Raw genomic sequence first — 27,485 nt, forward strand, 5'->3', positions numbered from 1 at the left:
AATTTCTGAGTGGAGTAGACACATTTAATGTTACATTGTAAAATATAGAGGAATCACTATTTTTGTAATTTACATATTTCATAATAAAAGAAGAAATTAAAATATTTAGAGAATTTTGAAAAATGCTCTAAATCTAATCATAAAACCGAATGCTCCTCCTCCATCTTATAATAAACTGGATAGATCAGTAAAAGTAACAAATTGTTAGATATCATGGAAATCTTACCTAAGATATAAAACTCATAATTATGACAAAAAGTTGAGATCATGACATAAAAACTTAAAATTATGAGATACTAAGTGATACAAATTAGAATAAAAGCCAAAAATGATGACAAAAGGTCTAAATTATGAGAGACTAAGTCATAAATATGATAAATTAAGTAATAATTATGACAAAAAGTTGAAATTATGAGATACTAAGTCATAACTAGGATATATAAAGTCATAATTACCTTAACTGTACCTTAGTTGTAACTATATGAAGTCATGACTACGGTATAAACGTCATAATTATGACAAAATGTTGTAACTATATGAAGTCATAACTACGGTATAAACGTCATAATTATGACAAAAAGTTGTAACTATATGAAGTCATAACTACGGTATAAAAGTCATAATTATGACAAAATGTTGTAACTATATGAAGTCATAACTACGGTATAAACGTCATAATTGTGACAAAAAGTTGTAACTATATGAACTCATAACTACGGTATAAAGTCATAATTGTGACAAAAAGTTGTAACTATATGAAGTCATAACTACGGTATAAAAGTCATAATTGTGACAAAAAGGTGTAACTATATGAACTCATAACTACGGTATAAACGTCATAATTGTGACAAAATGTTGTACCTATATGAACTCATAACTACGGTATAAACGTCATAATTGTGACAAAATGTTGTAACTATATGAAGTCATAACTACGGTATAAAAGTCATAATTGTGACAAAAAGTTGTAACTATATGAAGTCATAACTACGGTATAAAAGTCATAATTGTGACAAAAAGTTGTAACTATATGAAGTCATAACTACGGTATAAAAGTCATAATTGTGACAAAAAGTTGTAACTATATGAAGTCATAACTACGGTATAAAAGTCATAATTGTGACAAAAAGTTGTAACTATATGAAGTCATAACTACGGTATAAAAGTCATAATTGTGACAAAAAGGTGTAACTATGAACTCATAACTACGGTATAAACGTCATAATTATGACAAAAAGTTGTAACTATATGAACTCATAACTACGGTATAAAAGTCATAATTGTGACAAAAAGGTGTAACTATATGAAGTCATAACTACGGTATAAAAGTCATAATTGTGACAAAAAGGTGTAACTATGAACTCATAACTACGGTATAAACGTCATAATTGTGACAAAATGTTGTACCTATATGAACTCATAACTACGGTATAAAGTCATAATTGTGACAAAAAGGTGTAACTATATGAAGTCATAACTACGGTATAAAAGTCATAATTGTGACAAAAAGTTGTAACTATATGAAGTCATAACTACGGTATAAAAGTCATAATTGTGACAAAAAGGTGTAACTATATGAAGTCATAACTACGGTATAAAAGTCATAATTGTGACAAAAAGTTGTACCTATATGAAGTCATAACTACGGTATAAAAGTCATAATTGTGACAAAAAGTTGTAACTATATGAACTCATAACTACGGTATAAAGTCATAATTGTGACAAAAAGTTGTAACTATATGAAGTCATAACTACGGTATAAAAGTCATAATTGTGACAAAAAGTTGTAACTATATGAACTCATAACTACGGTATAAAGTCATAATTGTGACAAAAAGTTGTACCTATATGAAGTCATAACTACGGTATAAAAGTCATAATTGTGACAAAAAGTTGTAACTATATGAAGTCATAACTACGGTATAAAAGTCATAATTGTGACAAAAAGTTGTAACTATATGAACTCATAACTACGGTATAAAGTCATAATTGTGACAAAAAGTTGTAACTATATGAAGTCATAACTACGGTATAAAGTCATAATTGTGACAAAAAGTTGTAACTATATGAACTCATAACTACGGTATAAAAGTCATAATTGTGACAAAAAGGTGTAACTATATGAACTCATAACTACGGTATAAACGTCATAATTGTGACAAAATGTTGTACCTATATGAACTCATAACTACGGTATAAAGTCATAATTGTGACAAAAAGTTGTAACTATGAACTCATAACTACGGTATAAAAGTCATAATTGTGACAAAAAGTTGTAACTATATGAAGTCATAACTACGGTATAAAAGTCATAATTGTGACAAAAAGTTGTAACTATATGAAGTCATAACTACGGTATAAAGTCATAATTGTGACAAAAAGTTGTAACTATATGAAGTCATAACTACGGTATAAAAGTCATAATTATGACAAAAAGTTGTAACTATATGAAGTCATAACTACGGTATAAAAGTCATAATTGTGACAAAAAGTTGTAACTATATGAAGTCATAACTACGGTATAAAAGTCATAATTGTGACAAAAAGGTGTAACTATATGAACTCATAACTACGGTATAAAGTCATAATTGTGACAAAAAGTTGTAACTATATGAACTCATAACTACGGTATAAAGTCATAATTGTGACAAAAAGTTGTAACTATATGAAGTCATAACTACGGTATAAAAGTCATAATTGTGACAAAAAGGTGTAACTATATGAACTCATAACTACGGTATAAACGTCATAATTGTGACAAAATGTTGTACCTATATGAACTCATAACTACGGTATAAAGTCATAATTGTGACAAAAAGTTGTAACTATGAACTCATAACTACGGTATAAAAGTCATAATTGTGACAAAAAGGTGTAACTATATGAAATCATAACTACGGTATAAAAGTCATAATTGTGACAAAAAGTTGTAACTATATGAAGTCATAACTACGGTATAAAAGTCATAATTGTGACAAAAAATTGTAACTATATGAACTCATAACTACGGTATAAAGTCATAATTGTGACAAAAAGTTGTAACTATATGAAGTCATAACTACGGTATAAAAGTCATAATTGTGACAAAAAGTTGTAACTATATGAACTCATAACTACGGTATAAAGTCATAATTGTGACAAAAAGTTGTACCTATATGAAGTCATAACTACGGTATAAAAGTCATAATTGTGACAAAAAGTTGTAACTATATGAAGTCATAACTACGGTATAAAGTCATAATTGTGACAAAAAGTTGTAACTATATGAACTCATAACTACGGTATAAAGTCATAATTGTGACAAAAAGTTGTAACTATATGAAGTCATAACTACGGTATAAAAGTCATAATTGTGACAAAAAGGTGTAACTATATGAAGTCATAACTACGGTATAAAAGTCATAATTGTGACAAAAAGGTGTAACTATATGAAGTCATAACTACGGTATAAAAGTCATAATTGTGACAAAAAGGTGTAACTATATGAACTCATAACTACGGTATAAAGTCATAATTGTGACAAAAAGTTGTAACTATATGAAGTCATAACTACGGTATAAAAGTCATAATTGTGACAAAAAGGTGTAACTATATGAAGTCATAACTACGGTATAAAAGTCATAATTGTGACAAAAAGTTGTACCTATATGAAGTCATAACTACGGTATAAAAGTCATAATTGTGACAAAAAGTTGTAACTATATGAACTCATAACTACGGTATAAAGTCATAATTGTGACAAAAAGTTGTAACTATATGAAGTCATAACTACGGTATAAAAGTCATAATTGTGACAAAAAGTTGTAACTATATGAACTCATAACTACGGTATAAAGTCATAATTGTGACAAAAAGTTGTACCTATATGAAGTCATAACTACGGTATAAAAGTCATAATTGTGACAAAAAGTTGTAACTATATGAAGTCATAACTACGGTATAAAAGTCATAATTGTGACAAAAAGTTGTAACTATATGAACTCATAACTACGGTATAAAGTCATAATTGTGACAAAAAGTTGTAACTATATGAAGTCATAACTACGGTATAAAGTCATAATTGTGACAAAAAGTTGTAACTATATGAACTCATAACTACGGTATAAAAGTCATAATTGTGACAAAAAGGTGTAACTATATGAACTCATAACTACGGTATAAACGTCATAATTGTGACAAAATGTTGTACCTATATGAACTCATAACTACGGTATAAAGTCATAATTGTGACAAAAAGTTGTAACTATGAACTCATAACTACGGTATAAAAGTCATAATTGTGACAAAAAGTTGTAACTATATGAAGTCATAACTACGGTATAAAAGTCATAATTGTGACAAAAAGTTGTAACTATATGAAGTCATAACTACGGTATAAAGTCATAATTGTGACAAAAAGTTGTAACTATATGAAGTCATAACTACGGTATAAAAGTCATAATTATGACAAAAAGTTGTAACTATATGAAGTCATAACTACGGTATAAAAGTCATAATTGTGACAAAAAGTTGTAACTATATGAAGTCATAACTACGGTATAAAAGTCATAATTGTGACAAAAAGGTGTAACTATATGAACTCATAACTACGGTATAAAGTCATAATTGTGACAAAAAGTTGTAACTATATGAACTCATAACTACGGTATAAAGTCATAATTGTGACAAAAAGTTGTAACTATATGAAGTCATAACTACGGTATAAAAGTCATAATTGTGACAAAAAGGTGTAACTATATGAACTCATAACTACGGTATAAAAGTCATAATTGTGACAAAAAGGTGTAACTATATGAAGTCATAACTACGGTATAAAAGTCATAATTGTGACAAAAAGGTGTAACTATATGAAGTCATAACTACGGTATAAAAGTCATAATTGTGACAAAAAGTTGTAACTATATGAAGTCATAACTACGGTATAAAAGTCATAATTGTGACAAAAAGGTGTAACTATGAACTCATAACTACGGTATAAAAGTCATAATTGTGACAAAAAGTTGTACCTATATGAAGTCATAACTACGGTATAAAAGTCATAATTGTGACAAAAAGGTGTAACTATATGAAGTCATAACTACGGTATAAAAGTCATAATTGTGACAAAAAGGTGTAACTATATGAACTCATAACTACGGTATAAAGTCATAATTGTGACAAAAAGTTGTAACTATATGAAGTCATAACTACGGTATAAAAGTCATAATTGTGACAAAAAGGTGTAACTATATGAAGTCATAACTACGGTATAAAAGTCATAATTGTGACAAAAAGGTGTAACTATATGAAGTCATAACTACGGTATAAAAGTCATAATTGTGACAAAAAGTTGTAACTATATGAAGTCATAACTACGGTATAAAAGTCATAATTGTGACAAAAAGGTGTAACTATGAACTCATAACTACGGTATAAAAGTCATAATTGTGACAAAAAGTTGTACCTATATGAAGTCATAACTACGGTATAAAAGTCATAATTGTGACAAAAAGGTGTAACTATATGAAGTCATAACTACGGTATAAAAGTCATAATTGTGACAAAAAGGTGTAACTATATGAAGTCATAACTACGGTATAAAAGTCATAATTGTGACAAAAAGGTGTAACTATATGAAGTCATAACTACGGTATAAAAGTCATAATTGTGACAAAAAGTTGTACCTATATGAAGTCATAACTACGGTATAAAAGTCATAATTGTGACAAAAAGGTGTAACTATATGAAGTCATAACTACGGTATAAAAGTCATAATTGTGACAAAAAGTTGTAACTATATGAAGTCATAACTACGGTATAAAAGTCATAATTGTGACAAAAAGGTGTAACTATGAACTCATAACTACGGTATAAACGTCATAATTGTGACAAAATGTTGTACCTATATGAACTCATAACTACGGTATAAACGTCATAATTGTGACAAAATGTTGTAACTATATGAAGTCATAACTACGGTATAAAAGTCATAATTGTGACAAAAAGGTGTAACTATGAACTCATAACTACGGTATAAACGTCATAATTGTGACAAAATGTTGTACCTATATGAACTCATAACTACGGTATAAAGTCATAATTGTGACAAAATGTTGTAACTATATGAAGTCATAACTACGGTATAAAAGTCATAATTGTGACAATGTTGTACCTATATGAACTCATAACTACGGTATAAAGTCATAATTGTGACAAAAAGTTGTAACTATATGAAGTCATAACTACGGTATAAAGTCATAATTGTGACAAAAAGTTGTAACTATATGAAGTCATAACTACGGTATAAAAGTCATAATTGTGACAAAAAGTTGTACCTATATGAAGTCATAACTACGGTATAAAAGTCATAATTGTGACAAAAAGTTGTACCTATATGAAGTCATAACTACGGTATAAAAGTCATAATTGTGACAAAAAGTTGTACCTATATGAAGTCATAACTACGGTATAAGTCATAATTGTGACAAAAAGTTGTAACTATATGAAGTCATAACTACGGTATAAAAGTCATAATTATGACAAAAAGTTGTACCTATATGAAGTCATAACTACGGTATAAGTCATAATTGTGACAAAAAGTTGTAACTATATGAAGTCATAACTACGGTATAAAGTCATAATTGTGACAAAAAGTTGTAACTATATGAAGTCATAACTACGGTATAAAGTCATAATTGTGACAAAAAGTTGTACCTATATGAAGTCATAACTACGGTATAAAAGTCATAATTGTGACAAAAAGTTGTAACTATATGAAGTCATAACTACGGTATAAAGTCATAATTGTGACAAAAAGTTGTAACTATATGAACTCATAACTACGGTATAAAGTCATAATTGTGACAAAAAGTTGTAACTATATGAAGTCATAACTACGGTATAAAAGTCATAATTGTGACAAAAAGGTGTAACTATATGAAGTCATAACTACGGTATAAAAGTCATAATTGTGACAAAAAGGTGTAACTATATGAAGTCATAACTACGGTATAAAAGTCATAATTGTGACAAAAAGGTGTAACTATATGAACTCATAACTACGGTATAAAGTCATAATTGTGACAAAAAGTTGTAACTATATGAAGTCATAACTACGGTATAAACGTCATAATTGTGACAAAAAGGTGTAACTATATGAAGTCATAACTACGGTATAAAAGTCATAATTGTGACAAAAAGGTGTAACTATATGAAGTCATAACTACGGTATAAAAGTCATAATTGTGACAAAAAGTTGTAACTATATGAAGTCATAACTACGGTATAAAAGTCATAATTGTGACAAAAAGTTGTAACTATATGAAGTCATAACTACGGTATAAAAGTCATAATTGTGACAAAAAGGTGTAACTATGAACTCATAACTACGGTATAAACGTCATAATTGTGACAAAATGTTGTACCTATATGAACTCATAACTACGGTATAAACGTCATAATTGTGACAAAATGTTGTAACTATATGAAGTCATAACTACGGTATAAAAGTCATAATTGTGACAAAAAGTTGTAACTATGAACTCATAACTACGGTATAAACGTCATAATTGTGACAAAAAGGTGTAACTATGAACTCATAACTACGGTATAAAAGTCATAATTGTGACAAAAAGGTGTAACTATGAACTCATAACTACGGTATAAACGTCATAATTGTGACAAAATGTTGTACCTATATGAACTCATAACTACGGTATAAACGTCATAATTGTGACAAAATGTTGTACCTATATGAACTCATAACTACGGTATAAAGTCATAATTGTGACAAAAAGTTGTAACTATATGAAGTCATAACTACGGTATAAAAGTCATAATTGTGACAAAATGTTGTACCTATATGAACTCATAACTACGGTATAAAGTCATAATTGTGACAAAAAGTTGTAACTATATGAAGTCATAACTACGGTATAAAGTCATAATTGTGACAAAAAGTTGTACCTATATGAAGTCATAACTACGGTATAAAAGTCATAATTGTGACAAAAAGTTGTACCTATATGAAGTCATAACTACGGTATAAAAGTCATAATTGTGACAAAAAGTTGTACCTATATGAAGTCATAACTACGGTATAAAAGTCATAATTGTGACAAAAAGTTGTACCTATATGAAGTCATAACTACGGTATAAGTCATAATTGTGACAAAAAGTTGTAACTATATGAAGTCATAACTACGGTATAAAAGTCATAATTATGACAAAAAGTTGTACCTATATGAAGTCATAACTACGGTATAAGTCATAATTGTGACAAAAAGTTGTAACTATATGAAGTCATAACTACGGTATAAAGTCATAATTGTGACAAAAAGTTGTAACTATATGAAGTCATAACTACGGTATAAAGTCATAATTGTGACAAAAAGTTGTACCTATATGAAGTCATAACTACGGTATAAGTCATAATTGTGACAAAAAGGTGTAACTATATGAAGTCATAACTACGGTATAAAGTCATAATTGTGACAAAAAGTTGTAACTATATGAACTCATAACTACGGTATAAGTCATAATTATGACAAAAAGTTGTACCTATATGAAGTCATAACTACGGTATAAGTCATAATTATGACAAAAAGTTGTACCTATATGAAGTCATAACTACGGTATAAGTCATAATTGTGACAAAAAGTTGTAACTATATGAAGTCATAACTACGGTATAAAGTCATAATTGTGACAAAAAGTTGTACCTATATGAAGTCATAACTACGGTATAAAGTCATAATTGTGACAAAAAGTTGTAACTATATGAAGTCATAACTACGGTATAAGTCATAATTATGACAAAAAGTTGTACCTATATGAAGTCATAACTACGGTATAAGTCATAATTGTGACAAAAAGTTGTAACTATATGAAGTCATAACTACGGTATAAAGTCATAATTGTGACAAAAAGTTGTACCTATATGAAGTCATAACTACGGTATAAAGTCATAATTGTGACAAAAAGTTGTAACTATATGAAGTCATAACTACGGTATAAACGTCATAATTATGACAAAAAGTTGTACCTATATGAAGTCATAACTACGGTATAAAGTCATAATTGTGACAAAAAGTTGTAACTATATGAAGTCATAACTACGGTATAAACGTCATAATTATGACAAAAAGTTGTAACTATATGAAGTCATAACTACGGTATAAACGTCATAATTATGACAAAAAGTTGTAACTATATGAAGTCATAACTACGGTATAAAAGTCATAATTATGACAAAAAGTTGTAACTATATGAAGTCATAACTACGGTATAAAGTCATAAATATAATTATGAAAAACTAAGTGATAATTATGAGAATAAAAGCCAAAAATGATGTAAAAAAAGTCAATATTATTTTATTATTTCTTTCATAACAGATTTACTAGCACAATTACCACCTGAAAAATGATAAAAATAAACTAAATATTAGGAAAATAATAAAGAGATATAAATATATATGAGGACTTTTTGTCCTCGATCTTGTATAAGACACAAAAGCACACACATTATTACACTTAAGCCATAACAATGGAACAGTGTATTTATGTGCCGCACTTTTACTCCCGTTTTAGGCCTTTTTATGAATCCTGTATTAATATGGTTGTTTAATAAGCTCGATCGCACGCCTGCCTCTAACACAAAGAAATAGACAGAAATAAAAGCATCACTGCACATTAAATTAGACACAAACTCGCTCAACAGAACAAACATTTCCTTCCCCACTCGTAAAACACAGTTTATCCACAAACACAGAATCAATATCTGTACACGGGCGTCTTTGTGGAGCGCGCCGAGTCCCCGGGCATTGTGGGTAATCGCCCAGATTATTGATAAAACCTTAAACGTGTCCGTCTAACAAATCTCAATCGATAGCGGACAAACAGAACGAGGAAAACTAATAAAGAAACACAAGACGAGCTGCGAGTCTCTCGTACCGACATAATAAATAGCATCATTTAGCCGTCTAATATCACACACCGTTCCCTCTGGGCTCGCAGCTTCAGGGCGACACACACACACACACACACACACACACACACACACACACACACACACACACACACACACACACACACACACACACACACACACACACACACTCTCTGCAGCTGGTGGCAGTGTGGGCCGCTTTGACCCCTGGGGTCAGGGTTCACGGCGCGGGTGATCAGTCACATCCATGGCCCTGGGGGTCAGGGGGGCTTCCGCCGAAACCTTCCCCAGGCAAGGTGAGCTCTACTGGGCATCGGTCGGAGCGAAGGCCCCCTGCAGTGATAGATGGACCAGCCGCTCATGAGGGAAATAACGCCGCTCACCTGCCCGCAGGTGTGTCTGCAACTTCATCGGACTGGAGAAAAATGTCCTCAGAAGTTAAAAAAAATCCTTACGGAAAGGAAAAGACTTGCACTGAGTTTTTTTGTGTGATGTATATCGAATCGACTTTTTTATTCGGCAAGGATGCATTAAATAAAATTAATATCACTTTATATCCCACCTTATATTGTGTCCCGCTGACCCATCGAGAAACGGACTCCACTCGACCTCCTGGAGGTGTGCTGTGGTATCTGGCACCAATATGTTAGCAGCAGATCCTTTAAGACCTGTAAGTTGCGAGGTGGGGCGCCTCCATGGATCGGACTTGTTTGTTCGGCACGTCCCCCAGATGCTCGATTGGACTGAGCTCTGGAGGCCAAGTCAACGCCAAAAACTTCTTCCCATCGTGCATCCTGGGGCCATGTGTTCCCCAGGTAAGCCACGCGCACGCACCAGCCACTCATGAGGGAAATAACGCCGCTTACCTGCCCACAGGTGTGTCTGCAACTTCAGAGGACTGGAGAGAAATGTCCATGGCACTTAAAAAAAATCCTCATGGAAAGGAAGAGACTTGCACTGAGTTTTTTTTTTATGTATATCGAATCCACTCGACCCCCTGAAGGTGTGCTGTGGTATCTGGCACCAAGATGTTAGCAGCAGATCCTTTAAGACCTGTAAGTTGCGGGGGGGCCTTCATGGATCGGACTTGTTTGTTCGGCACATCCCACAGATGCTCATTGCATAAACTTAGCCACTATGTTAAGACTGTGTGTTAAGCACTAATTTGTCAAACTGAGCTAATCTACCATTTTATGTTGATTTTATGTAACTGATTAAAAAAATTAGGAGCAGACTGACTTTTAAGACTAGTCTAAGTGGTTTATGCAACCTGCCCCTGGGGAATTCGGAGGCCAAGTCAACGCCAAAACTTCTTCCCACCGTGCATCCTGGGGCCATGTGTTCCCGGGTAGGCCACGCGCACGCACCAGCCGCTCATGAGGGAAATAACACTGCTCACCTGCCCACAGGTGTGTCTGCAACTTCAGAGGACTGGAGAGAAAAATGTCCTCGGAAGTTCAAAAAATCCTCACGGAGAGGAAGAGAATTGCACTGTGATGCATGTAATTAATTCAATTTTAAACTATGTAAGCTTGTTTCCGCCACAGAATAAGATAAAATGTATCTTATTTTATATCCCACCTAATATTGTGTTCTCTGACCCCGTCGAGAAACGGACTCCACTCAACCCCCTGAAGGTGTGCTGTGGCACCAATATGTCAGCAGCAGATCCTTTAAGTCCTGTAAGTTGCGAGGCGGCGCCTTCATGGATCGGACTTGTTTGTTCGGAGCATCCCGCAGATTGCTCGATTGGATTGAGATCTGGGGAATTCGGAGGCCGAGTCAACGCCTTTTCCCATAGTGCATCCTGGGGCCATGTGTTCCCCAGGTAAGCCACACACACACACACACCCCCCGCCATCCACGTGATGTAGAAGAACACGTGATTCCTCAGACCAGGCCACCTTCTTCCATTACTCCATGGTCCAGTTCTGATGCTCATGTGCCACTTTTGGTGCTTTCGGCGGGGTCAGAGGTCACCCTGACTGGTCCATACGCCTCAAACTGAGCTGCTCTGTGTATTCTGACAGCTTTCTATCAGAACCAGCATTAACTTCTGGAGCAGTTTGAGCTCCAGTAGCTCGTCTGTTTGATCGGACCCCACGGGCCAGCCTTCGCTCCCCACGTGCATCAATGAGCCTTGGCCGCCCATGACCCTGTGGCCGGTTCTCCACTGGTCCTTCCTTGGAGCACTTTTGATAGATACTGACCACTGCAGACCGGGAACAGCCCACAAGAGCTGCAGTTTTGGAGATGCTCTGACCCAGTCGTCTAGCCGTCACAATCTGGCCAAACTCGCTCAAATCCTTACGCTTGCCCATTTCTCCTGCTTCACACACATCAACTCTGAGGACAACATGTTCACTTGCTGCCTATACACACACAGCGTTTGCTGATGCTGTAGTGATGTTCATATCCTGAGAGGACAGACAGACAGACGCTCCTGTAATGTGCTCACATCTCATTCTCATTGCATTAGCGCGGCGCTGTCTCACACTGATGATGTCATCGCTGTGATAGATACACCTCGGCGTGACACGCGGCGCTGCTCTGTCTGAGGGGGCGTGGCCTCGTTCCACTGAGACTTATGGGTAATGCGCTCCACGCCATAATCCAATTTCTCGGCATCAAAACGAGCGATTTTGTTCTTTGTTTCGGCTCATTTCTGTCACTTTAATCTAAAAATGCATCTGAGCCAGAAAACACACAGTGATTTATAGGACGTGTTGAAGCTTAGAGTGAGTGTGTGACCGCACATCAGACATCAGACGGAGACGCTGTGTATTTAGGAGTTACACTGCGTGTGTGTGTGTGTGTGTGTGTGTGTGAGTGCCCTGTGGCTATAATAACACACTCATGTAAATCACGTCACACACACACCTTCCTGTCACCTCTCATGTGCGGGTCGCATAACACACTCCAGAGGTCAAAGGTCAAGCGCCCTCAGGCGAACAGGAAGGAGCGTGGCGGCTCTATATTAAACGGAGATAGTGAAATCACAAACCTGTTTTCTGCTCCAGCAGGTGAAAATTAAAGCGCTTTTACTCATAATTAGCACTAGAGGGTTGAGTTTAATTAGCACAGCACTGCTTTATATCTCAATATTTTTCTCAACAGCAAAAAAATGTCCGTTCTTTGCCCCTTAAATAGTTTTTTATTCCTTTAAAAGGGCATTTATTCTATCCTTATTAGATTTATGCATCATATTTTGTCACATTCTTACATTTAATCAAATTAAATTAGGATAATTAGACATTATAGGCTGTTATTAATCAAATGAAAACAAAAGCATTTACATAATGCTATGAGATTAAAGTTTTAAAAATAATATTTACGATTACGATATTTAATCATATAAACGAAACCTTAAAACATATCTTTTTACACAAGCTTTCGAATAAATTTCTTTTATAGGTTTAATTATTATATATTTTTCTTTAATTACTATTAAAAAAGTGGTATTTTACTACCACTAGATGCTTTGTAGAACTTTGAGATTGTAAAAATATAAAGTCATTTACAAATAAAATGTATTATTATTATTATATCTTGAATATTGAAATATGAAATTAATTATTTTAAAAATGAAATTATTCTAAAACTCATAAAGTCTTAATGAGTGAGTCACTGAATCGTTCACTCACCTGAGTCGTTCAGACCAGCTGATTCAGTCATAAAAGAGGCAAATGTTCACTAACTTTATGAGTGAGTCACTGAATCGTTCACTCACCTGAGTCGTTCAGACCAGCTGATTCAGTCATAAAAGAGGCAAATGTTCACTAACTTTATGAGTGAGTCACTGAATCATTCACTCACCCGATTCGTTCAGAAACAGTGAATCATTTAAGAACGAAACACTGCTGTGTGTTTCTGGGAAATGCTACTTTTCAGATTTTTTCTGTTTATTTTTATTGGTAAAACAGAGACAGAATTGTGAGATATAAACTCGAAATTCAGGAAAAGTTGGAATTGTGGGAAAAAAGTTGCAATTGCGAAAAAATTAAGTCAGAATTTCGAGATATAAACTCGGAATTCAGGAAAAGCCAGAATTGTGGAAAATAGTCGCAAATGCAATTGAATAATAGAATCACTCCCTCACCTGATTCGTTCAAAGCGGCGAATAATTCAAGAAGTGTTGCTGGGAGACGCAACTTTTCTCTCTATTTTATTTTCATTGGCCAAATAAAGCAAAAACACTCAAAATTTACAGTGTTGTGTCTGAAAAATTTAAGTTTATATAAATCAACCTTGTGTGTGTGTGTGTGTGTGTGTGTGTGTGTGTGTGTGTGTGTGTGTGTGTGTGTGTGTGTGTTCGTGTTCTCACCTCCATCCAGCAGCATTTGGACGGTCCGCAGATCATCGGCCAGAGCGGCGTAATGCAGAGCCGAACAACCCCGGAAAGAAGCGCGACTGCTCAGACGACTGCTAAACTCGTCCTCTCTGCTCACCAACACTGACATACACAAACACAATAAGAGACTGGTCATTCAATTATTATTTTTATTATATCTCCTGACCACTAAGTGGCACTGCACCAAAACTCATAGCACATACCAAGTTTGGTCAGAATACGCTAAAGCGTTGCGGAGATACAGTTGCGAAACTGCGAAATTCGTTTGTGCGTTATTCGAGAACGCTTTGACGAATCAAATTGAATTACATAACTTTTTTGTTGGCCTGGTCTGAAGATAATCTGGTTAAATTTTCATGAAAATAGGACAACATTTTACGACAACATTCAAAATGCAGATGCTCAAAATGGCCGATAAATAGAGTATCGTTTGATTGTGATTTTTGGCCAAAGAGTTAAGAAGTCAAAGCAAAAAGATACATTTTTCATATCTCCTGACCACTAGGTGGCACTGCGCTGAAACTGTGCAGGTCACCTCAGGTCATGGTTGTCATAACACACACCAAGTTTGGTCAGAAAACGCTAAAGCGTTGCGGAGAAACAGCCGTATGTTCATTTTGGCGTGCGCTTTGTCAAATTCGTTCGTGCGTTATTCGAGAACGATTTGACGAATTCCATAACTACTTGTCTTCATGGTCTGAAGATGATCTAGTTCAATTTAAAAAAAATAAAAAATCTGCGCTACGGCCTAGGAGGAGTTTGGAAAATTTTAAATGGCGGAACATTTTGAATAACGGAAAATGACGTGCAATTTTGTTTCTATCGCTTGCGGTTTAAAAGTTATTAGCACAAATAGTGCAACTTTGGACTGGTGGTGGCGCTAGAGATATTGAGTTAGAGACTCAAAATTTGCTGTGCTGACAGTTCAGCCGGTCCTCTATCAGTGTGCCAAATTTCATAACTTTCCCGCAAACGATTCTATTGGCTGGCCATAGACTTCCAGATCGGAAACATTTTAATTTTAATTTTTACGCCGTACAGTCTTTTTATTTAATTTTTTAACGAGTTGAAGAGCTTATGACGTCAGTGAGTCTTTTAAGTGCAAATATGCTAATATATGTCTTTGGGCAAAACTGACCCAAAATACTGATGACATCATCCTGTACTCGGGGGCGTTCCAGATCTGGAAAAAGACTGATTTCATGGGTACTTTAATGCCACTTTTTAAAGGATAACTCCAGTGAGAAATGCCCCTAGGGGTAATTAACAGATGGTTACCGAGTAGATCGTTCTCTGGGATGCGTTTTCATGAAACTCGAATGTAAAGAGTTTTATCTCTAAAAACAGATTAGCTTATAATGCTTGTCTATGGGATATGGAAGAAGTGGAATTAAATCGCTGGTTAATACCACTAACAAGGCTCAAAATAACCTCAAATAACATGGCAGCACAATGAGGAGGAAAACCTACGTGCAAACCGAAGCATTGAGGACTTTGTAAGAGTACAAACAGTTTAATAAGAAGATACTTTATAAAGACAGTACATTACGCGTTTACAGACGGCAGCCATCTTGGAAAACAGTATTGACGAGTCGAGCCATGAACACTGTGCTAAGTGACGAACTGTGACTGTGAATCTCATATGGTCTGTTGTTTCCGGAAGAAAGCACTGAACATGACAGAGAAAATAAATAAATAAATAAAAAATGTCCATGTAGTTAGATCTCACAAACTTAATTCCTATCGACCAGCTCACTTAGCACAGCGTTCGTGGCTCGACTCGTCTAGACTGTTTTCCTGATTTCTGATTTTTCTGGAAAAATACTGGTATATATTTTATTTAAAACGGTACAATATCATGATTTTGCACATTTCGGTATATGCTGCTGTTCCGCGCTACCCAAACTGACCCGAAACAACCGAAACAACAATTAAAGCAGTTGAATCTCACTCAAGATACCCAAAACGAATGAATAAAGAGAGGAGTAGAAGCGAAATTTGTAATTACTTTGCTGATCAGATAAAACTGATCAAGAAGCATCTGTCGCTATTCTGACTTTAAGACTTCTTCAGAGATCGACAGGTCAGTGAATCATTCAAAACATCTCATTTAGACATTTATTTTCTTTTTACATTTAGATCTCATAATATTTGCATGCGTACTATTGCACTATTTACATTCGCGTCAGACACAACCGACTGTGTTATACTCACTAAAGACGGACATTTGTACATCATTCTGTGTTTGACTGTTTAAGGACTTAATGTGTAATGTGCGAGCTCTAAGTGACAGGCGTGTGTGTGTGTCGTTATGACCTCATATCTCCTGTAACTGTTATAACGAAATGCTATTAAACCGCTTAAATGATTTCCGTTATCCATCCCGAGACGAGCGTGAAATGTCGAATCGGATTATGCTTTAGTGTCGTGCGATGTCTTTTGAAACCAGAAGCAATTAGCTAATTTTGAGAGATTTTTGCTGAAATTATTTCCCACAAGAAAGTTTTCAAATGACTGATTTGATGTGATAAGCTTTGCTGATTAATTTACTAATAAACATTTGTGGTAATTTTTCCACTTTATAAACTCAAAACTCGATTAATTGTACTCATTCGCGTGCGATATACCGGCGCTAATATCAGACCGTGTGGTGACAAGCCTATGTTTACTTCACTATATTACTATTAAATCCTCATGTAATCATGACAAACTATATATTGTTGGAAAGGTCTAACACTCCTGAAGAGATATGTGTCCATTGTTTTATGATAAAAATTACATGATGACAGTAAAATAGTAATTTATGACGAGAGTGCCCCTCAAAAAAAAAAAATTGTAACCTTTAACTACTTTATTATGAAAATCTTTTCTTATCTTGACAAAACATATCATTTGAAAGGTCTGAGTCTCAATGTTCAATATTTGGTGCGTGTTTTATGATGGAAGTGAAATTTGGACAGAAATTTACAGGAAAATACATCAAATAAACAATCAATGGAAATTGAATGACACCCGGTGGCTATTTTTGGTACAGCGCCTAAACAAAATCTCATGGGGACTTTAATTTTTGTGATATCAACTTCAAATTTGGAACACAAATTGGTTAGACATATGGCTTTGATTTCATAGTAATTTTAGAGTAAAACATTTTTTGTAAAATATTTATTTTACATAAAATAAAAAATATTTTATTCTTTTTCAATAAATTTAAACTTCCATAACTTTTCTATTATTTTATATTTTGAAATGCTTTGACTTCAGCAATAATCTGCTGAGTGTCATCTTTAAATCAAGACCAAACTTAAGCATATTTTCCAAAGCATTCATGAATTACAGCCCTTTAAGTTTGGATAGTGCATTTTCATGACTATTCTCAAAAAGGGGGGTGACCGTTAAGGGGTTAATATCGGTACTTCGGTATTAGATTGTGGTACCGTACCGAAGCCAAAATTGTGGTATCGAGCCATCTCTAAGGTACACAGTACTTTAAGGACACCTGATATAAAGTGGGGACGTGGAGTTTTGCAAAAACAAAACACCGGAACGAGCGAGAAGAGACGGTTAAAATGTCTGATGTTCAACAGCGTTCTTAAAACAAGACGAACCGTTTCGAATTAAGAACAAACACATGTAAAACCGCTTGCATAAAGCGCGCAATTATTCCCCGTGCAGACACACACACACACACATAAATCATAAAGCAGCAACAGTGCTTTTATTCTGTCCATGTACAGAAACATATTTTCTCTCTGGGCTGCTGTCAGGCGGGTCGTCACGGGTAACTAATGTCTAAGAGCCAGATAATCACAACAAAACCCAATAAACCGTCAGACGACCAGAGCCCAGCGATCCATCACACACACACACACACAGACTCATGGAATATTCTCATATTCCACACACACACACACTCACACTGGCACACACTCATTCATCATGGTGCTTCAGGGAAAGATGCTCCTTCAAGACCAAAAAACTGCCAACAAAACAAATGTGAGTAATATACATACAGCAGCCAGATATGACACGTGTGTGTGTGTGTGTGTGTGTGTGATGAAAAACACTTACAAATAACATGCTGCTAAATAAATCGTGTGCCGATATGCAAACAGCACAAAATGAGTGCGTTGAAATTGATCTCTGTAATAACACACACTCCTGCTGTTTACATGTGTGCATGGATGTGTTTATGAATAATAATGAAGATTATGATGATGATGATGATGATGGTGAAGCATATCATATAAATGCTCGCCGCCTCACCCTCTAATGAGTGAATGCCTTTGTCTCGTGCCGTTTCATACACGCTGTTGAAGTCGTCGCCCAGGTTTGGATCAGCACCCGCCTCCAACAGGACCTTCACCACACTGAAACACACACACACACACCACACACACGTTAGGTTTTTGTGAATTGCAATTGTGGGGACTTTTTTATAGGCGTAATGGATGTTACACTGTACAAACTCTACATTCTATGCCCCTACACTGCCCTTAAACCTGCCCATCTCACTCACACACACACACACACACACACACACACACAACCTTTAGAGATCCACTTAAGCTGCTTTTAGCCAATATGCACAGAGAATATTTAGCCTTTTACATATTTAAATGAGACGATTCCCAAACACATTTATGTTTTTAAAAATACACTTTAACCTTAACTAACAATGAGCTTTATATTATCTATATATATATATATATATATTTTTTTTTAAGTTATTGGTAAATAAAAATATTCGGAATATGTTCCGATCATTATTACATGAATAAAAACAGCTCATCTGCTCAATATAAAATTCTATATTTAGATAATTTCATCACTTTATATGAATAATTATAGTTTGATATTTAGATCATTATTGTTTCACTTTATATGAATACTGATTGTTCAATATTTTGATAATTACTGCATCACTTTAGATTAATAACTATAGTTCGATATTTTGAAAATTACATAATTATTTAAATGATTATTTCCCCACATTATTTGAATAATCGTTCACTATATAGATAGCATTGTGTGAATAATGATTGCTCAATATTTAGAAAATGATTCCATCACATTTGATTAATGACTGAATGATATTTGAATGATAACGGTACAATATTTAGAATATTATTTCGCCACATTATTTGAATAATAACTGTACAATATTTAAAATATTAATACGCCACATTATTTGAAAAATAAGGGTTCAATATTTAGAAAATTACGCCACATTATATGAATAATAACGCTACAATATTTAGAATATTATTATTTCGCCACATTATTTGAATGATAACGGTACAATATTTAAAATATTAATACGCCACATTATTTGAAAAATAAGGGATCAATATTTAGAAAATTACGCCACATTATTTACATGATTGTTGAATATTTAGAATATTATTTCGCCACATTATTTGAATGATTGTTTAATATTTAGAATATTATTTCGCCACATTATTTGAATGATAACGGTACAATATTTAAAATATTATTACGCCACATTATTTGAATGATAACGGTACAATATTTAAAATATTATTACGCCACATTATTTGAAAAATTAGGGTTCAATATTTAAAATATTACGCCACATTATTTAAATGATTGTTCAATTTTTAGAATAATATTACGCCATATTATTTGAATGATTGCTGAATATTAAGAACATTATTACGCCATATTATTTGAATGATTGTTAAATATTTAGAATATTATTTCGCCACATTATTTAAATGGTTGTTAAATATTTAGAATATTATTTCGCCAGATTATTTGAATGATAACTGTACAGTATTTAAAATATTATTACGCCACATTATTTGAAAAATAAGGGTTCAATATTTAAAATATTACACCACATTATTTAAATGATTGTTGAATATTTAGAATATTATTACGCCACATTATTTGAATGATTGTTGAATATTTAGAATATTATTAACCCACATTATATGAACGATTGTTCTATATTTAGAATATTATTACGTCACATTATATGAATGATTGTTCAATATTTAGAATATTATTACACTACATTAATTGAATGATTGTTGATTATTTAGAATATTATAACGCCATATTATTTGAATGAATGTTGAATATTATGATCATAATTGCACCACTTTATTTGAATAATGATCGTTCAATATGTAAGAAAAATTATTTTTCATTTGATTAATGAAAGTGTTTTAACAACGAACATGAAAACTGAACAATACACATTCAGACGACACACAGACAGAAACTCTTCATAGTGCATCTGAACAATGAGTCAGGATTTTGGATAATTCTGCTGATGGGACGGGTCAAGCGCTGTCGTCGTGGAGACGCTGCTGGCCCGGAGCCATTCGGGGTTCCAGAACACTTGAGTTAACACACACACACACACTCCCAAACAGAGTCAGTGCCGCATCTAAGCAAACAAGTTTCTCATGGAGACCACGACACACACACACACACACGCATGATGCTTAAATCTGGACACAACATTTTAAAGGTTTTGAATTGTACATTCATGGTCTCAGTCGCACGATGCTCTCCGGGTCAGAATGTTTACATATAAGATGTGGCGAGTTTTAGGGGAAAATGGACCATATGTGTGAGAGCAAAGAGTAGTGACCCTGAGCAAAGCACAAACCCAAACACAACAGTGTGTGTTGAGTCCCAGAAAGAGTTCAACAGCATAGAAAGCTACTGAGAAGCATGTTATTATTAGTCCGCGTGAGACTCTTTACTGAAGATTTTTTTTTAACAGATTCATTTTTTTTCCTCTCATCAGAATGGTGCAAAACTTGGTAAAGGTTTTAACACTTGCTGTGTGAACACACACAGAGAAATTCATCTAGTGGAAAAGTTTGGTATTGCGACCAAACGAAATCTAACCGAAAGCTCATTTTTTGAGAAATTTGGAGCAAAACTTGTTTAGATAAATGGATTTGATTTTCACACAGTTTTAGAGTAAAACATGTTCTGAAAAACAGTCCACACACACACACACACACACACACACACACACACACACACAGAGAGAGAGAAAGAGACATTCTGAATGACATCTACAATACATATAAGCCATAGAACAGAACAAACAGTTGTGCTCTTCGGGCATTTTTGACTGAAATAATTTACGTTTTGGTCTTTAAAATGTTTTATCTCATCAGAATGGTACAAAACTTGGTAAAGGTTTTAACACTTGCTGTGTGAACACACACAGAGAAATTCATCTAGAGGAAAAGTTTGGTACTACGACCAAACGAAATCTTACCGAAAGCTCATTTTTTGAGATATTAACCTGAAATTTGGAGCAAAACTTGTTTAGATTTATAAATTTATTTTCACACAGTTTTAGAGTAAAGCATGTTCTGGAAAACAGTCCACACACACACACAGAGAGAGAGAGAGAGAGAGAGAGAGAGAAAGAGACATTCTGAATGACATCTACGATACATATAAGCCATAGAAAAGAACAATCAGTTGTGCTCTTTGGGAATTTTTGACCAAAATATTTAACCTTTTGGTCTTTTAAAATGTTTCACTTCATCAGAATGGTATGAAATTTGGTAAAGGTTTTGGCACTTGCTGTGTGAACACACACAGAGAAATTCATCTAGTGGAAAAGTTTGGTACTGTGACCAAACGAAATCTAACCGAAAGCTAATTTTTTGAGATATCAACCTGAAATTTTGAGCAAAACTTGTTTAGATTTATGGATTTATTTTCACACAGTTTTAGAGTAAAGCATGTTCTGGAAAACAGTCCACACACACACACACACACACACACAGAAAGAGAAAGTCTGAACGACATCTACGTTACATATAAGCCATAGAAAAGAACTAACAGTTGTGCTCTTCAGGAATTTTTGACCAAAATATTTAACCTTTTGGTCTTTTAAAATGTTTTACTTCATCAGAATGGTACGAAACTTGGTAAAGGTTTTGGCACTTGCTGTGTATTCATCAAGTGGAAAATTTGGTAGTGTGCCCTAACAAAATCTTACCGAAAGAATTATTTATATTTATGACTTTGATTTTCACACAGCTATAGAGTAAAACATTATACAGTTTATGTAAAATTTTAATAAAAACAACTTGAAAAACTCAATTCCATTTATCAACCTAAAGCAGGAAATGTCGCACACGCAATTAAATCAAACACAGATTAATTAATTTACATACAGTTGAACAATCACCATTGCGAATGTTCTGACCCTTAAACCAAAAAGGATTTAAGAAACAGTTGTTAAACACCACATATTATGTGCTTAGTGAAACAATAAAGAAACCACAATGAGAGTGAATGCTAAAAAATATATCACTTTTAAAACAGTATTCATTAAAAAACCAGACGAGATCACAGCGAATGATCGGAGAACATACGGACACACACCTGCCTCTGTGAACCTGTGTTTACAAAACACACCTCAGGCAGGGATCTTCCTTCCGCTCACACACACACACACACACACACACACACACACACACACACACACACACACACACACACACACACACACACACACACACACACACACACACACACACAGACGCACACACACACGTCCAGCTGTCCAGTGCATATCTGTATCTGACAGGTGGTACGAGCAAAGGTCAAAGTGCATCTGTGTTCAAGTGAAGATACTTTACAAAACTACACACTGGTCTAGACTTGTTAAACTAGCCAATTTAAACAATCAGTTACACTAGTTATACAGCTACACAACAAAACTGCAATAAATTGGGCAAAATCAGAACACTTCATTTTTGCTATTCCATTTAGTATTTATCTAGGTCAGATCCTAAATAAAAATAATCTTATTTCTGTACGGAAACAAGATAATTTTTCTCACCCCATTTGCAGATCATTTAGCCTGTTTTAAGCAAAAAAAACTCGTTTCCTTGTTTTTAAGAAAACAAGGAAAAATATCTTATGTCATTCTACTGATCTAGTAAATGCATCTTGATTTAAGAATTTTTAAATATTTAGACTGGAAACAAGACAGAAATACTAAAGTTCATCCACTGCCCTCATTAACAAAACATGCCTTGTTCATACACTGCAAAAAATGCTTTTCTTACTTAGTATTTTTGTCTTGTTTCCAGTCCAAACATCTAAAAATTCCTAAATAAGTATTCACTAGACAAGTAAAAAATATTGTCTTGTTGGGGGAAAAGAGTTTTTGCTTAGAATAAACTAAATAATCTGCCAATGTGGTAAGAAAAATAATCTTAAACAGAAAACAAGATTATTTTTCTCACCCCATTGGCAGATTATTTATCTTATTTTAAGCAAAAACTCTCTTCATTTTGAGTTATTTTTTCCCAAAATAAGACAATAATCATTTTTACTTGTCTAGTAAACGTTTCTTAATGTAAGAATTTTTGATATTTAGACTAGAAACAAGACAAAACTACTAAAGTTCATCCGCCATTAACAAAACATGCCCTGTTCACACACTGCAAAAATGCTTTTCTTACTTAGTATTTTTGTCTTGTTTCTCATCCAAATATCTAAAAATTCTTACATTAAGAAACATTTACTAGACAAATAAAAATGATTGTCTTGTTTTGGGGAAAAATAACTCAAAATGAAGAGAGTTTTTGGTTAAAATAAGATCAATAATCTGCCAATGGGGTGAGAAAAATAATCGTATTTTCTGTTTGAATTAAGATTATTTTGCTTAACGCATTGGCAGATTATTAATCTTATTTTAAGCAAAAACTCTCTTAGTCTTGAGTTATTTCTTCCCAAAATAAGACATTTACTTGTCTAGTAAATACTTCTTGTTTTAAGAATTTTTAGATGTTTGGACTAGAAACAAGACAAAAATACTAAGTAAGAAGTGCGTACTAAAGTTCATCCACTGCCCTCATTAACAAAACATGGCCTGTTCCCACCCACTCCAGAATAATCCCAGAACATTCCCACCGCGACTCGCCCTTTTCAGGCCCTAAATGAGGGATAATCCCCCTCTCCAAAAGCCCTCCTGAACCTCCCTTTCACCTCGCTCTCTCACTTCTCCCTTCTTTATCCGCGAGTTTAGGCGTTGTGCCGTTGAATCGGAACGGTCAACAAGGGTTCCTCTTCATTTTTGGTCATTGTCCACGTGAATGGACAGATGTGGGTGGCGGGTTAAGAGTGCAAACAGTCTCACACACATCAAAGCTCAGCAAACATCTCAGTCTAAAGCGCATCCTTCTCGCTTTTAAAAGAGCAACAGTCTCAGACTTTGATCACGGTGGAGCTGGATCGCGTCTGCAAAATACTCGACAAAACCCAGACGGGGATACACGTGCAGTTCTCAAATTACATCAACATTAAAACGTAATAACTATATTATCGCCCAGCTCTAATCTGCTAAACGCGACTAGAAGGTATTAGGAAATTAAGTACTATTCAAATACATTTGACTCCACTAAGATTTTAGGTGAAATGTGTACATACAGTTAAGCTTTTCCTTAAACTGAAAAAATTCTGGGATTCTTCTTGTCAAGTAAATTATTTTTGTTTTAAGAATTTGTAGATGTTTGGACTAGAAACAAGACATAAATACTAAGAAAGAAAAGCATTTTTTGCAGTGAACATGTACCAATCAAAACCAAACCAAACTCAGTCTAAGAGCTGGTCCACATACAGAGAAAGAGACTGTCTGACACCTACATTACTGAACAGATATGCTTGTTTAAACCAAAATAATTTACATTTTGGCTGTTTAGAATTTTTTTACGTCATCAGAATGGTATGAAATTTGGTAAAGGTTTTAACACTTGCTGTGTGAACACACAGTGAGAAATTCATCTAGTGGAAAAGTTTGGTACTGCGCCCAAACGAAATCTAACCGAAAGCTCATTTTTTGAGATATCAACCTGAAATTTGGAGCAAAATTTGTTTAGATTTATGGATTTGATTTTCACGCAGTTTCAGAGTAGAACATGTTCTGGAAAACAGTCCACACACACAGAAAGAGAAAGTCTGAATGACATCTACGTTACAAATAAGCCATAGAAAAGAACAAACAGTTGTGCTCTTCGGGCATTTTTGACCTAAATAATTTACGTTTTGGTCTTTTAAAATGTTTTACGTCATCAGAATGGTACGAAACTTGGTAAAGGTTTTGGCACTTGCTGTGTGATAACACACAGAGAAATTTAGAGGAAAACAATTGTAGAAATGTTTCGTACTGCACCCAAACAAAATCTTACCAAAATCAATTTTTTTGAGATATTAACCTGAAATTTGGAGCACAACTTGTTTAGATTTACGGATTTTATTTTCACAAAGTTTCAGAGTAAAGCATGTTTTGGAAAACAGTCCACACACACAGAAAGAGACTGTCTGAATGACATCTATGATACATATAAGCCATATAAAAGAACAAACAGTTGTGCCCTTTGGGCAATTTTGACCAAAAAAATTTACGTTTTGGTCTTTAAAATGTTTTATGCCATCAGAATCGTACAAAACTCAGTAAAGGTTTTAGCACTTGCTATGTGAACACACACAAAGAAATTTAGAGGAAAAATTTAGGAAAAGTTTGGTACTGCACCCAAACAAAATCTTACCAAAAGCTAATTTTTTGAGATATTAACCTGAAATTTGGAGCAAAACTTGTTTTGATTTATGGATTTGATTTTCACACAGTTTTAGAGTAAAGCATGTTCTGGAAAACAGTCCACACACACAGAAAGAGACAGACTGAATGACATCTACGATACATATAACGCCATTGAAAAGAACAAACAGTTGTGCTCTTCGGGCATTTTTGACCTAAATAATTTACGTTTTGGTGTTTTAAAATGTTAAACGTCATCAGAATGATACAAAACTCGGTAAAGGTTTTGGCACTTGCTGTGTGAACACACACAGAGAAATTTAGATGAAAAAAAATGAGGAAAAGTTTGGTACTGCACCCAAACGAAATCTTACCAAAAGGTCATCTTTTGTGATATTAACCTGAAATTTGGAGCAAAACTTAGATTTATGGCTCTGATTTCCACACAGTTTTAAAGTAAAACAAAATAATAATAAAAATATATATTATATATATAAAAAAAGAAATACTTTTTTTAAATTTTTATATCATTTATATGATAATAATTAGGGATGCACCGATCCGATACTCGGGATCGGTATCGGCTCCGATCTGCCGTTATTTGCCGGATCGGGTATCGGACAGACAGGACCGATCCAAATTCGATACTGTGCGCATAATATTCTGTGTTATTGTTAAGCCCCAGCGCCCCACAAAAGGCACAAAAACCTTATAAAGCATCAACGATTCGTGCACTATATTATAAGTGTTCTGAAGCCATTCCATCGTTTAATGCGAGGACAGATTAGTTCAGGTCAATGCTTCCCTCCACTGCAGCTGTCAGTCACTCTCCATTCAGCTTTAAACTGTCGCGTTCGGTTACGACACTCAACACGATGAAACTTTCCAAGATTATTTATTGTTTCTGTTATTATGCTTGATCTGTAGATAACGCTCTAACGTTATGGTTTCTCAAAAAAACGGCTATCTGCTGGCGTTCATTGCTGTAAACTGTGTAACTTTCTACCGGGTGTCAGTTAGATCACAACACTGGACTAGTTATTATATTGTTTTTCACACACAGTAACTGAAATGTTAAACTGTTAAAATAAACGGCTTATAAGAATACTGCATAGATATACTACGCGTCTATATCTTGTTTTAAACTTCTCGATGCGGACGGAGCGCGACGCGCACTATGACTGTGGCTGTGAGCATGTGACTCCGTGTTGCTTCAAGCGCATCATCCTGCGCACGGGAAGCACATAAGCGCTTTGTGCCGCTCTGTATTATGCTACTGTTGCGCTATGAAAGCCTTATTAATAACCTTTCTTGTTCTGCTCTATCTATATGTTGCTGCCTCATTAAAAATATGCACTATACATTTAAAATAAATGCAATTTCTTAGTATATAGGCCCTATTTCTATAAATATATTTACTTGTTTTTCATGAATATATTTTGTGTAACATATTTTACCAGATTTACAGCTACAGTTATTCACTTTTGTGGTTTCCTTTATTTTTTCCCAACTAAATGTTTAGATTTTATACAATTATTGTGCACTCGTGATTTTATAACTTTTGCTGCTGTATTATTCACTAATCTAATTTATTCAATTCTACACACTAAGGCTTAGAAATTCTACATAGACAAAACTGCATTGGTATCGGATCGGT

General features: G+C 34.1%; 1 protein-coding gene across 1 annotated transcript in view; it reads right to left on the reverse strand.

The window, feature by feature from the left end:
* Positions 1-27,485, reverse strand: part of LOC137084923 (mitochondrial disaggregase-like) — a 71,839-nt gene that overhangs the window by 35,657 nt on the left and 8,697 nt on the right. The window contains exons 4-5 of the mRNA XM_067451479.1: positions 18,538-18,641; positions 14,248-14,376 (exon numbers count right to left, since the gene is read on the reverse strand). Of these exons, the coding sequence (XP_067307580.1) occupies positions 14,248-14,376; positions 18,538-18,641 (233 nt within the window). The remainder of the gene's footprint in view (positions 1-14,247; positions 14,377-18,537; positions 18,642-27,485) is intronic.

Source organism: Pseudorasbora parva, chromosome 8, assembly GCF_024679245.1.
Source record: "Pseudorasbora parva isolate DD20220531a chromosome 8, ASM2467924v1, whole genome shotgun sequence".
In the NCBI taxonomy this organism is placed as follows: Eukaryota; Metazoa; Chordata; class Actinopteri; order Cypriniformes; family Gobionidae; genus Pseudorasbora; species Pseudorasbora parva.